The 14130-nt window shown below is 42.3% G+C and overlaps 1 protein-coding gene across 1 annotated transcript in view; it reads left to right on the top strand.

The window, feature by feature from the left end:
- Positions 1 to 1113: 1113 nt before the first annotated feature.
- shroom3 (shroom family member 3) overlaps positions 1114 to 14130 on the top strand; it is a 209404-nt gene continuing 196387 nt past the window's right edge. The window contains exon 1 of the mRNA XM_014138941.2: positions 1114 to 1975. Within this exon, the coding sequence (XP_013994416.2) occupies positions 1832 to 1975 (144 nt within the window). The 5' untranslated portion in view covers positions 1114 to 1831. The remainder of the gene's footprint in view (positions 1976 to 14130) is intronic.

Consider the following 14130-nt stretch of genomic DNA (forward strand, 5'->3'; position numbering starts at 1 on the left):
AATGGCTTGCGCTACTTGTTGTTCAGACACAGGCCTATGTGTGATAGAAGCATTAATAGAAAGCCCATCGTTGTTTTTGCAGTTTGGGTCACAACTAAGTCGGCACTTAAGAACCAGTGTGTGTATGTACGTAAGCTCTGACTTCAGATCTACCACCTCACAGTGAGGAACAATTCTTGACTTCATAAGGACCTCATGACTTCATCCTGTGTGTACAGGAGCCAGGAGTGTAGAGGCCCTCTAACAGTGTTCATTAACAGTGGATGAAGATGAGTATTTATCGCCACGGTGCATAATCCACAGCCTTCCATTTGTAGCATCTTCATGATGATTCATTGCATCAACACAGTAACACTGACAAGCAGACAGAGGCTATCTGAGCCACTGAGAGGTGTATCAAGCCCTGTCTGTGTTGGTCATCTACCCAAGAATAATAGAATTATAATAGTAAAATTGTTTTTATTTTTGTCAGATTGATTGGTTATCTACATCTTAGTATTAGACGCGAGGCAATTGGTATATACTGTAGCTGATTGACGACTTCCATTTCGACACAGTAACGAAGGAATGTAGATTAGTGTCAACATAGCCTCGGGCCTACTACGTCTAAATCAGAAATCTGGTGCAATGTGTGTGAACTGTGATAACCTAACCAGCATTTGTCGTCATCTGAAGATATCATACATGTCTCTGACTGACCTTAATAAGACAGCAATGACCCGAGGAAACATCTTACTGTGGCGATAAATACCCATCTTCATCTATATTCCCTTCTTCATCGGGAGGTCATGAGAATAGTTTTGGGGTAACGTCGGGTCAGGTGTCACATTTATTCAGATGAAGTCATACGGAAGCTGTTGTTTCTTATTAATAAATTCCCCCCTGACGTGCGCGACTTGGAAAGTCGATAAAGTAATCAATACACAATGACGGAATGGCCGTGGCGTGGGATGCTGTGTTCGCGTTTCACAGTATGTGTGTCAGGATAAATGAAAGAGACCTTTCATGGTGTTAAATGAACTAAAGCACGTATGTCTCGACAGAGTTGGACTTTTTAAAGATACGGGCGGCGTAGCCTGCTGAAGGGCGTTCCTCTCCACACATGCGCACCAGCCGACTCCATCCATTGACTGAGAGGAGAGAGGAGTGGGAGGAAAAACGTACATACATGGAACTGGAGTGGAGAGGTAAAGCGCATCAAGGCAACAAGTAGACTTCTATATTTAAAGGTTGCTGAGAATCTTGGGGTAGTTTTAGAGAAAGTAGGTAAATCATGTGTCGAAGTCTGGTGCGCAAAACGTTGTTTTCTGACCGGGCAAACTGACCTGATCGCAATGCTACCAGCTCTCTGGCGAGGGAAGAGCGCTCCCTTTCTCCCAGCGCAGTGGATTGGAGCAAATTCTATTGTGATGCTAAAGTTGTGTCGGAAGAGGGAGAGGGGCTGACAAAACGACCAAAAGTCAAGCTATCTACATTTTCAGTAAACAGGATTATTTTGTCGTGTGTTCTATCCATTTAATGTTATTTTGTGGACTGTTTAATTGTCATCACTTGTTGCTGACTGTTGGAACGAAAGTGAACTTGTTTCAACTAGACTGCAGTTAGATTGGCAAACCATGTTTCATTTGCTGACTCGGTGATGCTAGGAAATGATTTATCCTTTAGGAGCGGACATTCCCCTCTTGCTATGCTCTTCGGAAAACTTTAAGAAAAGGAGAAGAGAAAAATCGGTTCTTCCATCTTTTCGGCTTCATTTCCTCTATGCAGTGGGTCTGCTGGACTGAATAGGACCGAGCCACCAGGCTAGGCTACCTCGGCGGTGCTAGTGATTATGGAAAGCAGTCTCCCAAGCTACAGCACAGTCATACACCGAGGAAAGACGCTGTTCCTGGAGGCTCGACTCCTGGGTGGGGCACCCTGGGGGTTTCAGCTCAAAGGAGGTCTGGAACATGGAGAGGAGTTAATCATCTCTAAGGTAAGGAAGTTGTGTGTGTGTGTGTGTGTGTGTGTGTGTGTGTGTGTGTGTGTATATGTGTCAAGTGTAGCCTACCACCACCATCCTAACTATCCTCCTTCCCCAAGTTGTTATATTGCGTTCAGGCCTATGGCTCATAGCTATTACTATGAACACAGCTGTCTATAATATTGATGAGGAGTCCCCGAGGGAAACATTGTTACTTCCCCAGGAGAGTGTCTTGTGACAGTGTTACAATGTCTCTATTTACAGTGTGTCTGATAAAATGTGCTTTTTTCCTAGAAGAGGATTGAGCAATTTTGATTCAAATAGTATTCAAATCCGCACTACATGTTGCAACAAATACCTGTACCAACAAATCATAACGAGGAACAGTCAGATATTGATGTGTGTTTTTCCATCTGCCTCATCAAGAGTAGATTCATGTTTACAGTTAGTAGCAGACTGAATACAATTCATCATTAGGGGGGGGGGAAAGTATGTTTACAAATGTACATTCCAGCACCATAACTCTGATCCAGTGAATAAATCTTGACCAAACACAGTTGAGTTGAATTCTATTTCTCTGACCCAGTGCTGAAGAATGGGGCCATTCACCATGGTTCCCTGGTAAACCTCTTTCCTGGTGCAGACAAAAGTATGTCAACTAAATCAAATCAAAGTTTATTGGTCGCGTAGACAGTTCAGCAGATGTAATAGCAGAATTATAGCAAATGTGCAGTATAATTCTTATGTTACTAGCTTCTGTCAAACAAGTACACAAATAAATAATGAAAAACTAGAAACAAGAAATCAATTATGTTAGAACGAATCCAATTAATAACCCAAATAACACTGTATCACTAATCCAAATGTAATTTATGTGGGGGGGGGGTTAATGTAAATAGTCCGGGTAGCCATTTGATTAATTGTTCAGCAGTCTTATGGCTTGGAGGGTAGAAGCTGTTAAGAAGCCTTTTGGACCTAGACTTGGCGCTCTGGTACTGCTTGCCGTGCGCAGCATAGAGAACAGTCTGTGACTTGAGTGACTGGAGTCTTTGACAATTTCTTGGGCCTTCCTCTGACACCACCTAGTATAGAGGTCCTGGATGTCAGGAAGCTTGGCCCCAGTGAGGTACTGGGCCGTACTCACTACCCTCTGTAGTGCCTTGCGGTCAGATGCCGAGCTGTTGCCATACCAGGCGCTGATGCAACCGGTCAGGATGCTCTCGATGGTGCAGCTGTAGAACTTTTTGAGGATCTGGGGACTCATGCCAAACTATCTTGGGGTGTTTGGACCATGATAGTTTGTTGGTGATGTTGACACCAAGAAACTTGAAACTCTCGACCCGCTCCACTTCAGCCCCGTCGATGTTAATGGGGGCCTGTTCAGCCCTCCTTTTCCTATAGTCCACGATCAGCTCCTTTGTCTTGCTCACATTGAGGGAAAGATTGTTGTCCTGCCACCACATTGCCAGGTCTCTGACCTCCTCCCTATAGGCTGTCTCATTGTTGTTGGTGCTCAGGCCTACCACTGTTGTGTCGTCAGCAAACTTAATGATGGTGTTGGAGTCTTGCTTGGCCACACAGTCATGGGTGAACAGGGAGTACAGGAGGGGACTAAGCACGTACCCCTGAGGGGCCCCAGTGTTGAGGATCAGCGTGGCAGATGTGTTGTTGCCTACCCTTACCACCTGGGGGCGGCCCGTCAGGAAGTCCAGGATCCAGTTGCATAGGGAGGTGTTTAGTCCCAGGGTACTTAGCTTAGTGATGAGCTTTGAGGTCACTATGGTGTTGAACGCTGAGCTGTAGTCAATGAACAGCATTCTCACATAGGTGTTCCTTTTGTCCAGGTGAGAAAGGGCAGTGTGGAGTGCAATAGAGATTGCATCATTTGTGGATCTGTTGGAGCGGTATGCGAATTGGAGTGGGTCTAGGGTTTCTGGGATAATGGTGTTGATGTGAGTCATGACCAGCCTTTCAAAGCACTTCGTAGCTACCAACGTGAGTGCTACAGGGCGGTAAACATTTAGGCAGGTTACCGTCAATTTCTTGGGCACAGGGACTATGGTGGTCTGCTTGAAACATGTAGATATTACAGACTCAGTCAGGGAGAGGTTGAAAATGTCAGTGAAGACACTTGCCAGTTAGTCCGCGCATGCTTTGAGTACACATCCTGGTAATCCGTCTGGCCCAGCGGCTTTGTGAATGTTGACCTGTTTAAAGGTCTTGCTCACATCGGTTACGGAGAGTGTGATCACACAGTCTTTCGGAACAGCTGGTGCTCTCATGCATGCTTCAGTGTTGCTTGCCTCAAATCGAGCATAAAAGGCACATAGCTTGTCTGGTAGGCTCGCATCACTGGGCCGCTCGCAGCTGGGTTTCCCTTTGTAGTCTGAATCCTACTACACCGGCTCTAATATTACAATCTTAGTCCTGTATTGACGCTTTAACCCACCCCAGGCAGTTAACCCACTGTTCCCCGGGCGCTGAAGACGTGGATGTCGATTATGGCAGCCCCCTGCATCTCTCTGATTCAGCGCAGTTGGGTTAAATGCGGAAGACACATTTCAGTTGAAGGCATTCAGGTGTACAACTGACTAGGTATCCCCCTTTCCCTTTCCCATCCCCTCCGGCGCCATTATATAATAGCGTCGGAGGGCTATGTCAAGAATCCAGTATATACGCAGTGTGTAATAACAGTGTAACAATATGCAGATAGATAGATATTAGATATATTAGAATGAGCTATGTGAGAATACAGTAAATAAATACACAGCTATAAAAAAATACTCATAAAAGAAACAGGAAGTGTCCCGTGTTTAATGTCTCTGTATACATGGGACAGCAGCGCTGGCTAGGGTGAGTGTGTGCATGTGAGTGTGTTTGTGAGTATGGGTGTGTGCGTGTGTGTGAGTGTATATGTGAGTACAGGAGTCAGCTTGTGTATGAGATGTGTATGATGTGTGATTTGTGTAAGTGAGTATCTTTGTCTCTTACTACAGAAGATAGCTTGATGGTCTGGAGATAGAAGCTGTGCAACAGTCTGATGGTAATAGAAGCTGTCCAACAGTCTGATGGTAATAGAAGCTGTCCAACAGTCTGATGGTAATAGAAGCTGTCCAACAGTCTGATGGTAATAGAAGCTGTTCAACAGTCTGATGGTAATAGAAGCTGGTCAACAGTCTGATGGTCTGGTAATAGAAGCTGTCCAACAGTCTGATGGTAATAGAAGCTGTTCAACAGTCTGATGGTAATAGAAGCTGTTCAACAGTCTGATGGTAATAGAAGCTGTTCAACAGTCTGATGGTAATAGAAGCTGGTCAACAGTCTGATGGTCTGGTAATAGAAGCTGTTCAACAGTCTGATGGTAATAGAAGCTGTTCAACAGTCTGATGGTAATAGAAGCTGTTCAACAGTCTGATGGTAATAGAAGCTGGTCAACAGTCTGATGGTCAATAGAAGCTGTCCAACAGTCTGATGGTAATAGAAGCTGTTCAACAGTCTGATGGTAATAGAAGCTGTTCAACAGTCTGATGGTAATAGAAGCTGTTCAACAGTCTGATGGTAATAGAAGCTGTTCAACAGTCTGATGGTAATAGAAGCTGTTCAACAGTCTGATGGTAATAGAAGCTGTTCAACAGTCTGATGGTAATAGAAGCTGTCCAACAGTCTGATGGTAATAGAAGCTGTTTAACAGTCTGATGGTAATAGAAGCTGTTTAACAGTCTGATGGTAATAGAAGCTGTCCAACAGTCTGATGGTAATAGAAGCTGTCCAACAGTCTGATGGTAATAGAAGCTGGTCAACAGTCTGATGGTAATAGAAGCTGGTCAACAGTCTGATGGTAATAGAAGCTGTTCAACAGTCTGATGGTAATAGAAGCTGTTCAACAGTCTGATGGTAATAGAAGCTGGTCAACAGTCTGATGGTAATAGAAGCTGTTCAACAGTCTGATGGTAATAGAAGCTGGTCAACAGTCTGATGGTAATAGAAGCTGTTCAACAGTCTGATGGTAATAGAAGCTGTTCAACAGTCTGATGGTAATAGAAGCTGTTCAACAGTCTGATGGTAATAGAAGCTGTTCAACAGTCTGATGGTAATAGAAGCTGGTCAACAGTCTGATGGTCTGGAGATAGAAGCTGTTCAACAGTCTGATGGTAATAGAAGCTGTTCAACATTCTGATGGTAATAGAAGCTGTTCAACAGTCTGATGGTAATAGAAGCTGTTCAACAGTCTGATGGTAATAGAAGCTGTTCAACAGTCTGATGGTCTGGAGATAGAAGCTGTTCAACAGTCTGATGGTAATAGAAGCTGTTCAACAGTCTGATGGTCTGGAGATAGAAGCTGTTCAACAGTCTGATGGTAATAGAAGCTGGTCAACAGTCTGATGGTAATAGAAGCTGGTCAACAGTCTGATGGTCTGGTAATAGAAGCTGGTCAACAGTCTGATGGTAATAGAAGCTGTTCAACAGTCTGATGGTAATAGAAGCTGTTCAACAGTCTGATGGTAATAGAAGCTGTTCAACAGTCTGATGGTAATAGAAGCTGGTCAACAGTCTGATGGTCTGGTAATAGAAGCTGTTCAACAGTCTGATGGTAATAGAAGCTGGTCAACAGTCTGATGGTAATAGAAGCTGTTCAACAGTCTGATGGTAATAGAAGCTGTTCAACAGTCTGATGGTAATATAAGCTGTCCAACAGTCTGATGGTAATAGAAGCTGTTCAACAGTCTGATGGTAATAGAAGCTGTTCAACAGTCTGATGGTAATAGAAGCTGTTCAACAGTCTGATGGTAATAGAAGCTGGTCAACAGTCTGATGGTAATAGAAGCTGGTCAACAGTCTGATGGTAATAGAAGCTGTCCAACAGTCTGATGGTAATAGAAGCTGTTTAACAGTCTGATGGTAATAGAAGCTGGTCAACAGTCTGATGGTAATAGAAGCTGTCCAACAGTCTGATGGTAATAGAAGCTGTTTAACAGTCTGATGGTAATAGAAGCTGTTCAACAGTCTGATGGTAATAGAAGCTGTTCAACAGTCTGATGGTGATAGAAGCTGGTCAACAGTCTGATGGTCTGGAGATAGAAGCTGTTCAACAGTCTGATGGTAATAGAAGCTGTCCAACAGTCTGATGGTAATAGAAGCTGGTCAACAGTCTGATGGTAATAGAAGCTGTTCAACAGTCTGATGGTAATAGAAGCTGTTCAACAGTCTGATGGTCTGGAGATAGAAGCTGTTCAACAGTCTGATGGTAATAGAAGCTGTTCAACAGTCTGATGGTCTGGAGATAGAAGCTGTTCAACAGTCTGATGGTAATAGAAGCTGGTCAACAGTCTGATGGTAATAGAAGCTGTTCAACAGTCTGATGGTAATAGAAGCTGGTCAACAGTCTGATGGTCTGGTAATAGAAGCTGTCCAACAGTCTGATGGTAATAGAAGCTGTTCAACAGTCTGATGGTAATAGAAGCTGTTCAACAGTCTGATGGTAATAGAAGCTGTTCAACAGTCTGATGGTAATAGAAGCTGGTCAACAGTCTGATGGTCTGGTAATAGAAGCTGTTCAACAGTCTGATGGTAATAGAAGCTGGTCAACAGTCTGATGGTAATAGAAGCTGTTCAACAGTCTGATGGTAATAGAAGCTGTTCAACAGTCTGATGGTAATAGAAGCTGTCCAACAGTCTGATGGTAATAGAAGCTGTTCAACAGTCTGATGGTAATAGAAGCTGTTCAACAGTCTGATGGTAATAGAAGCTGTTCAACAGTCTGATGGTAATAGAAGCTGTTCAACAGTCTGATGGTAATAGAAGCTGTTCAACAGTCTGATGGTAATAGAAGCTGTTCAACAGTCTGATGGTAATAGAAGCTGGTCAACAGTCTGATGGTAATAGAAGCTGTCCAACAGTCTGATGGTAATAGAAGCTGTTTAACAGTCTGATGGTAATAGAAGCTGGTCAACAGTCTGATGGTAATAGAAGCTGTCCAACAGTCTGATGGTAATAGAAGCTGTTTAACAGTCTGATGGTAATAGAAGCTGTTCAACAGTCTGATGGTAATAGAAGCTGTCCAACAGTCTGATGGTAATAGAAGCTGTCCAACAGTCTGATGGTAATAAGCTGGTCAACAGTCTGATGGTAATAGAAGCTGGTCAACAGTCTGATGGTAATAGAAGCTGTTCAACAGTCTGATGGTAATAGAAGCTGTTCAACAGTCTGATGGTAATAGAAGCTGTTCAACAGTCTGATGGTCTGGAGATAGAAGCTGTTCAACAGTCTGATGGTAATAGAAGCTGGTCAACAGTCTGATGGTAATAGAAGCTGTTCAACAGTCTGATGGTAATAGAAGCTGTTCAACAGTCTGATGGTAATAGAAGCTGTTCAACAGTCTGATGGTAATAGAAGCTGTTCAACAGTCTGATGGTGATAGAAGCTGGTCAACAGTCTGATGGTCTGGAGATAGAAGCTGTTCAACAGTCTGATGGTAATAGAAGCTGTTCAACAGTCTGATGGTAATAGAAGCTGTCCAACAGTCTGATGGTAATAGAAGCTGTTCAACAGTCTGATGGTAATAGAAGCTGTTCAACAGTCTGATGGTAATAGAAGCTGTTCAACAGTCTGATGGTAATAGAAGCTGTTCAACAGTCTGATGGTAATAGAAGCTGTCCAACAGTCTGATGGTAATAGAAGCTGTTTAACAGTCTGATGGTAATAGAAGCTGTTTAACAGTCTGATGGTAATAGAAGCTGTCCAACAGTCTGATGGTAATAGAAGCTGTCCAACAGTCTGATGGTAATAGAAGCTGTTCAACAGTCTGATGGTAATAGAAGCTGTTCAACAGTCTGATGGTAATAGAAGCTGTTCAACAGTCTGATGGTAATAGAAGCTGTTCAACAGTCTGATGGTAATAGAAGCTGGTCAACAGTCTGATGGTCTGGAGATAGAAGCTGTTCAACAGTCTGATGGTAATAGAAGCTGTTCAACAGTCTGATGGTAATAGAAGCTGTTCAACAGTCTGATGGTAATAGAAGCTGTTCAACAGTCTGATGGTAATAGAAGCTGTTCAACAGTCTGATGGTAATAGAAGCTGTTCAACAGTCTGATGGTGATAGAAGCTGGTCAACAGTCTGATGGTCTGGAGATAGAAGCTGTTCAACAGTCTGATGGTAATAGAAGCTGTTCAACATTCTGATGGTAATAGAAGCTGGTCAACAGTCTGATGGTAATAGAAGCTGTTCAACAGTCTGATGGTAATAGAAGCTGTTCAACAGTCTGATGGTCTGGAGATAGAAGCTGTTCAACAGTCTGATGGTAATAGAAGCTGTTCAACAGTCTGATGGTCGAATAGAAGCTGTTCAACAGTCTGATGGTAATAGAAGCTGTTCAACAGTCTGATGGTAATAGAAGCTGTTCAACAGTCTGATGGTCTGTAAATAGAAGTTGGTCAACAGTCTGATGGTAATAGAAGCTGTTCAACAGTCTGATGGTAATAGAAGCTGTTCAACAGTCTGATGGTAATAGAAGCTGTTCAACAGTCTGATGGTAATAGAAGCTGTTCAACAGTCTGATGGTGGTAATAGAAGCTGTTCAACAGTCTGATGGTAATAGAAGCTGTTCAACAGTCTGATGGTAATAGAAGCTGTTCAACAGTCTGATGGTAATAGAAGCTGTTCAACAGTCTGATGGTAATATAAGCTGTTCAACAGTCTGATGGTAATAGAAGCTGTTCAACAGTCTGATGGTAATAGAAGCTGGTCAACAGTCTGATGGTAATAGAAGCTGTTCAACAGTCTGATGGTAATAGAAGCTGTTCAACAGTCTGATGGTAATAGAAGCTGTTCAACAGTCTGATGGTAATAGAAGCTGTTCAACAGTCTGATGGTAATAGAAGCTGTTCAACAGTCTGATTGTAATAGAAGCTGGTCAACAGTCTGATGGTAATAGAAGCTGTCCAACAGTCTGATGGTAATAGAAGCTGTTTAACAGTCTGATGGTAATAGAAGCTGGTCAACAGTCTGATGGTAATAGAAGCTGTCCAACAGTCTGATGGTAATAGAAGCTGTTCAACAGTCTGATGGTAATAGAAGCTGTTCAACAGTCTGATGGTAATAGAAGCTGTTCAACAGTCTGATGGTAATAGAAGCTGGTCAACAGTCTGATGGTCTGGAGATAGAAGCTGTTCAACAGTCTGATGGTAATAGAAGCTGTCCAACAGTCTGATGGTAATAGAAGCTGGTCAACAGTCTGATGGTAATAGAAGCTGTTCAACAGTCTGATGGTAATAGAAGCTGTTCAACAGTCTGATGGTCTGGAGATAGAAGCTGTTCAACAGTCTGATGGTAATAGAAGCTGTTCAACAGTCTGATGGTTAATAGAAGCTGTTCAACAGTCTGATGGTAATAGAAGCTGTTCAACAGTCTGATGGTAATAGAAGCTGGTCAACAGTCTGATGGTAATAGAAGCTGCTCAACAGTCTGATGGTCTGGTAATAGAAGCTGTCCAACAGTCTGATGGTAATAGAAGCTGTTCAACAGTCTGATGGTAATAGAAGCTGTTCAACAGTCTGATGGTAATAGAAGCTGTTCAACAGTCTGATGGTAATAGAAGCTGGTCAACAGTCTGATGGTCTGGTAATAGAAGCTGTTCAACAGTCTGATGGTAATAGAAGCTGTTCAACAGTCTGATGGTAATAGAAGCTGTTCAACAGTCTGATGGTAATAGAAGCTGTTCAACAGTCTGATGGTAATAGAAGCTGTCCAACAGTCTGATGGTAATAGAAGCTGTTCAACAGTCTGATGGTAATAGAAGCTGTTCAACAGTCTGATGGTAATAGAAGCTGTTCAACAGTCTGATGGTAATAGAAGCTGTTCAACAGTCTGATGGTAATAGAAGCTGTTCAACAGTCTGATGGTAATAGAAGCTGTTCAACAGTCTGATGGTAATAGAAGCTGGTCAACAGTCTGATGGTAATAGAAGCTGTCCAACAGTCTGATGGTAATAGAAGCTGTTTAACAGTCTGATGGTAATAGAAGCTGGTCAACAGTCTGATGGTAATAGAAGCTGTCCAACAGTCTGATGGTAATAGAAGCTGTTTAACAGTCTGATGGTAATAGAAGCTGTTTAACAGTCTGATGGTAATAGAAGCTGTCCAACAGTCTGATGGTAATAGAAGCTGTCCAACAGTCTGATGGTAATAGAAGCTGGTCAACAGTCTGATGGTAATAGAAGCTGGTCAACAGTCTGATGGTAATAGAAGCTGTTCAACAGTCTGATGGTAATAGAAGCTGTTCAACAGTCTGATGGTAATAGAAGCTGGTCAACAGTCTGATGGTCTGGAGATAGAAGCTGTTCAACAGTCTGATGGTAATAGAAGCTGGTCAACAGTCTGATGGTAATAGAAGCTGTTCAACAGTCTGATGGTAATAGAAGCTGTTCAACAGTCTGATGGTAATAGAAGCTGTTCAACAGTCTGATGGTAATAGAAGCTGTTCAACAGTCTGATGGTGATAGAAGCTGGTCAACAGTCTGATGGTCTGAGATAGAAGCTGTTCAACAGTCTGATGGTAATAGAAGCTGTTCAACAGTCTGATGGTAATAGAAGCTGTCCAACAGTCTGATGGTAATAGAAGCTGTTCAACAGTCTGATGGTAATAGAAGCTGTTCAACAGTCTGATGGTAATAGAAGCTGTTCAACAGTCTGATGGTAATAGAAGCTGGTCAACAGTCTGATGGTAATAGAAGCTGTTCAACAGTCTGATGGTAATAGAAGCTGTTCAACAGTCTGATGGTAATAGAAGCTGTTCAACAGTCTGATGGTAATAGAAGCTGTCCAACAGTCTGATGGTAATAGAAGCTGTTTAACAGTCTGATGGTAATAGAAGCTGTTTAACAGTCTGATGGTAATAGAAGCTGTCCAACAGTCTGATGGTAATAGAAGCTGTCCAACAGTCTGATGGTAATAGAAGCTGTTCAACAGTCTGATGGTAATAGAAGCTGGTCAACAGTCTGATGGTAATAGAAGCTGTTCAACAGTCTGATGGTAATAGAAGCTGTTCAACAGTCTGATGGTAATAGAAGCTGTTCAACAGTCTGATGGTCTGAATAGAAGCTGTTCAACAGTCTGATGGTAATAGAAGCTGTTCAACAGTCTGATGGTAATAGAAGCTGGTCAACAGTCTGATGGTAATAGAAGCTGTTCAACAGTCTGATGGTAATAGAAGCTGTTCAACAGTCTGATGGTAATAGAAGCTGTTCAACAGTCTGATGGTGATAGAAGCTGGTCAACAGTCTGATGGTCTGGAGATAGAAGCTGTTCAACAGTCTGATGGTAATAGAAGCTGTTCAACATTCTGATGGTAATAGAAGCTGGTCAACAGTCTGATGGTAATAGAAGCTGTTCAACAGTCTGATGGTCGGAATAGAAGCTGTTCAACAGTCTGATGGTAATAGAAGCTGTTCAACAGTCTGATGGTGATAGAAGCTGTTCAACAGTCTGATGGTCTGGAGATAGAAGCTGTTCAACAGTCTGATGGTAATAGAAGCTGTTCAACATTCTGATGGTAATAGAAGCTGTTCAACAGTCTGATGGTAATAGAAGCTGTTCAACAGTCTGATGGTCTGAATAGAAGCTGTTCAACAGTCTGATGGTAATAGAAGCTGGTCAACAGTCTGATGGTTATAGAAGCTGTTCATCAGTCTGATGGTAATAGAAGCTGGTCAACAGTCTGATGGTAATAGAAGCTGTTCAACAGTCTGATGGTAATAGAAGCTGTTCAACAGTCTGATGGTCGGAATAGAAGCTGTTCAACAGTCTGATGGTAATAGAAGCTGTTCAACAGTCTGATGGTAATAGAAGCTGTTCAACAGTCTGATGGTAATAGAAGCTGTTCAACAGTCTGATGGTCTGTAATAGAAGCTGTTCAACAGTCTGATGGTAATAGAAGCTGTTCAACAGTCTGATGGTAATAGAAGCTGTTCAACAGTCTGATGGTAATAGAAGCTGTTCAACAGTCTGATGGTAATAGAAGCTGTCCAACAGTCTGATGGTAATAGAAGCTGTTCAACAGTCTGATGGTAATAGAAGCTGTTCAACAGTCTGATGGTAATAGAAGCTGTTCAACAGTCTGATGGTAATAGAAGCTGTTCAACAGTCTGATGGTAATAGAAGCTGTTCAACAGTCTGATGGTAATAGAAGCTGTTCAACAGTCTGATGGTAATAGAAGCTGTTCAACAGTCTGATGGTAATAGAAGCTGTCCAACAGTCTGATGGTAATAGAAGCTGTTCAACAGTCTGATGGTAATAGAAGCTGGTCAACAGTCTGATGGTAATAGAAGCTGTCCAACAGTCTGATGGTAATAGAAGCTGTTCAACAGTCTGATGGTAATAGAAGCTGTTCAACAGTCTGATGGTAATAGAAGCTGTTCAACAGTCTGATGGTGATAGAAGCTGTTCAACAGTCTGATGGTCAATAGAAGCTGTTCAACAGTCTGATGGTAATAGAAGCTGTCCAACAGTCTGATGGTAATAGAAGCTGTTCAACAGTCTGATGGTAATAGAAGCTGTTCAACAGTCTGATGGTAATAGAAGCTGTTCAACAGTCTGATGGTGAATAGAAGCTGTTCAACAGTCTGATGGTAATAGAAGCTGTTCAACAGTCTGATGGTGGAATAGAAGCTGTTCAACAGTCTGATGGTAATAGAAGCTGTTCAACAGTCTGATGGTAATAGAAGCTGTTCAACAGTCTGATGGTAATAGAAGCTGGTCAACAGTCTGATGGTCTGGTAATAGAAGCTGTCCAACAGTCTGATGGTAATAGAAGCTGTTCAACAGTCTGATGGTAATAGAAGCTGTTCAACAGTCTGATGGTAATAGAAGCTGTTCAACAGTCTGATGGTAATAGAAGCTGTTCAACAGTCTGATGGTCTGGTAATAGAAGCTGTTCAACAGTCTGATGGTAATAGAAGCTGTTCAACAGTCTGATGGTAATAGAAGCTGTTCAACAGTCTGATGGTAATAGAAGCTGTTCAACAGTCTGATGGTAATAGAAGCTGTTCAACAGTCTGATGGTAATAGAAGCTGTTCAACAGTCTGATGGTAATAGAAGCTGTTCAACAGTCTGATGGTAATAGAAGCTGTTCAACAGTCTGATGGTAATAGAAGCTGTTCAACAGTCTGATG

Source organism: Salmo salar, chromosome ssa13, assembly GCF_905237065.1.
Source record: "Salmo salar chromosome ssa13, Ssal_v3.1, whole genome shotgun sequence".
Classification (NCBI taxonomy): Eukaryota; Metazoa; Chordata; class Actinopteri; order Salmoniformes; family Salmonidae; genus Salmo; species Salmo salar.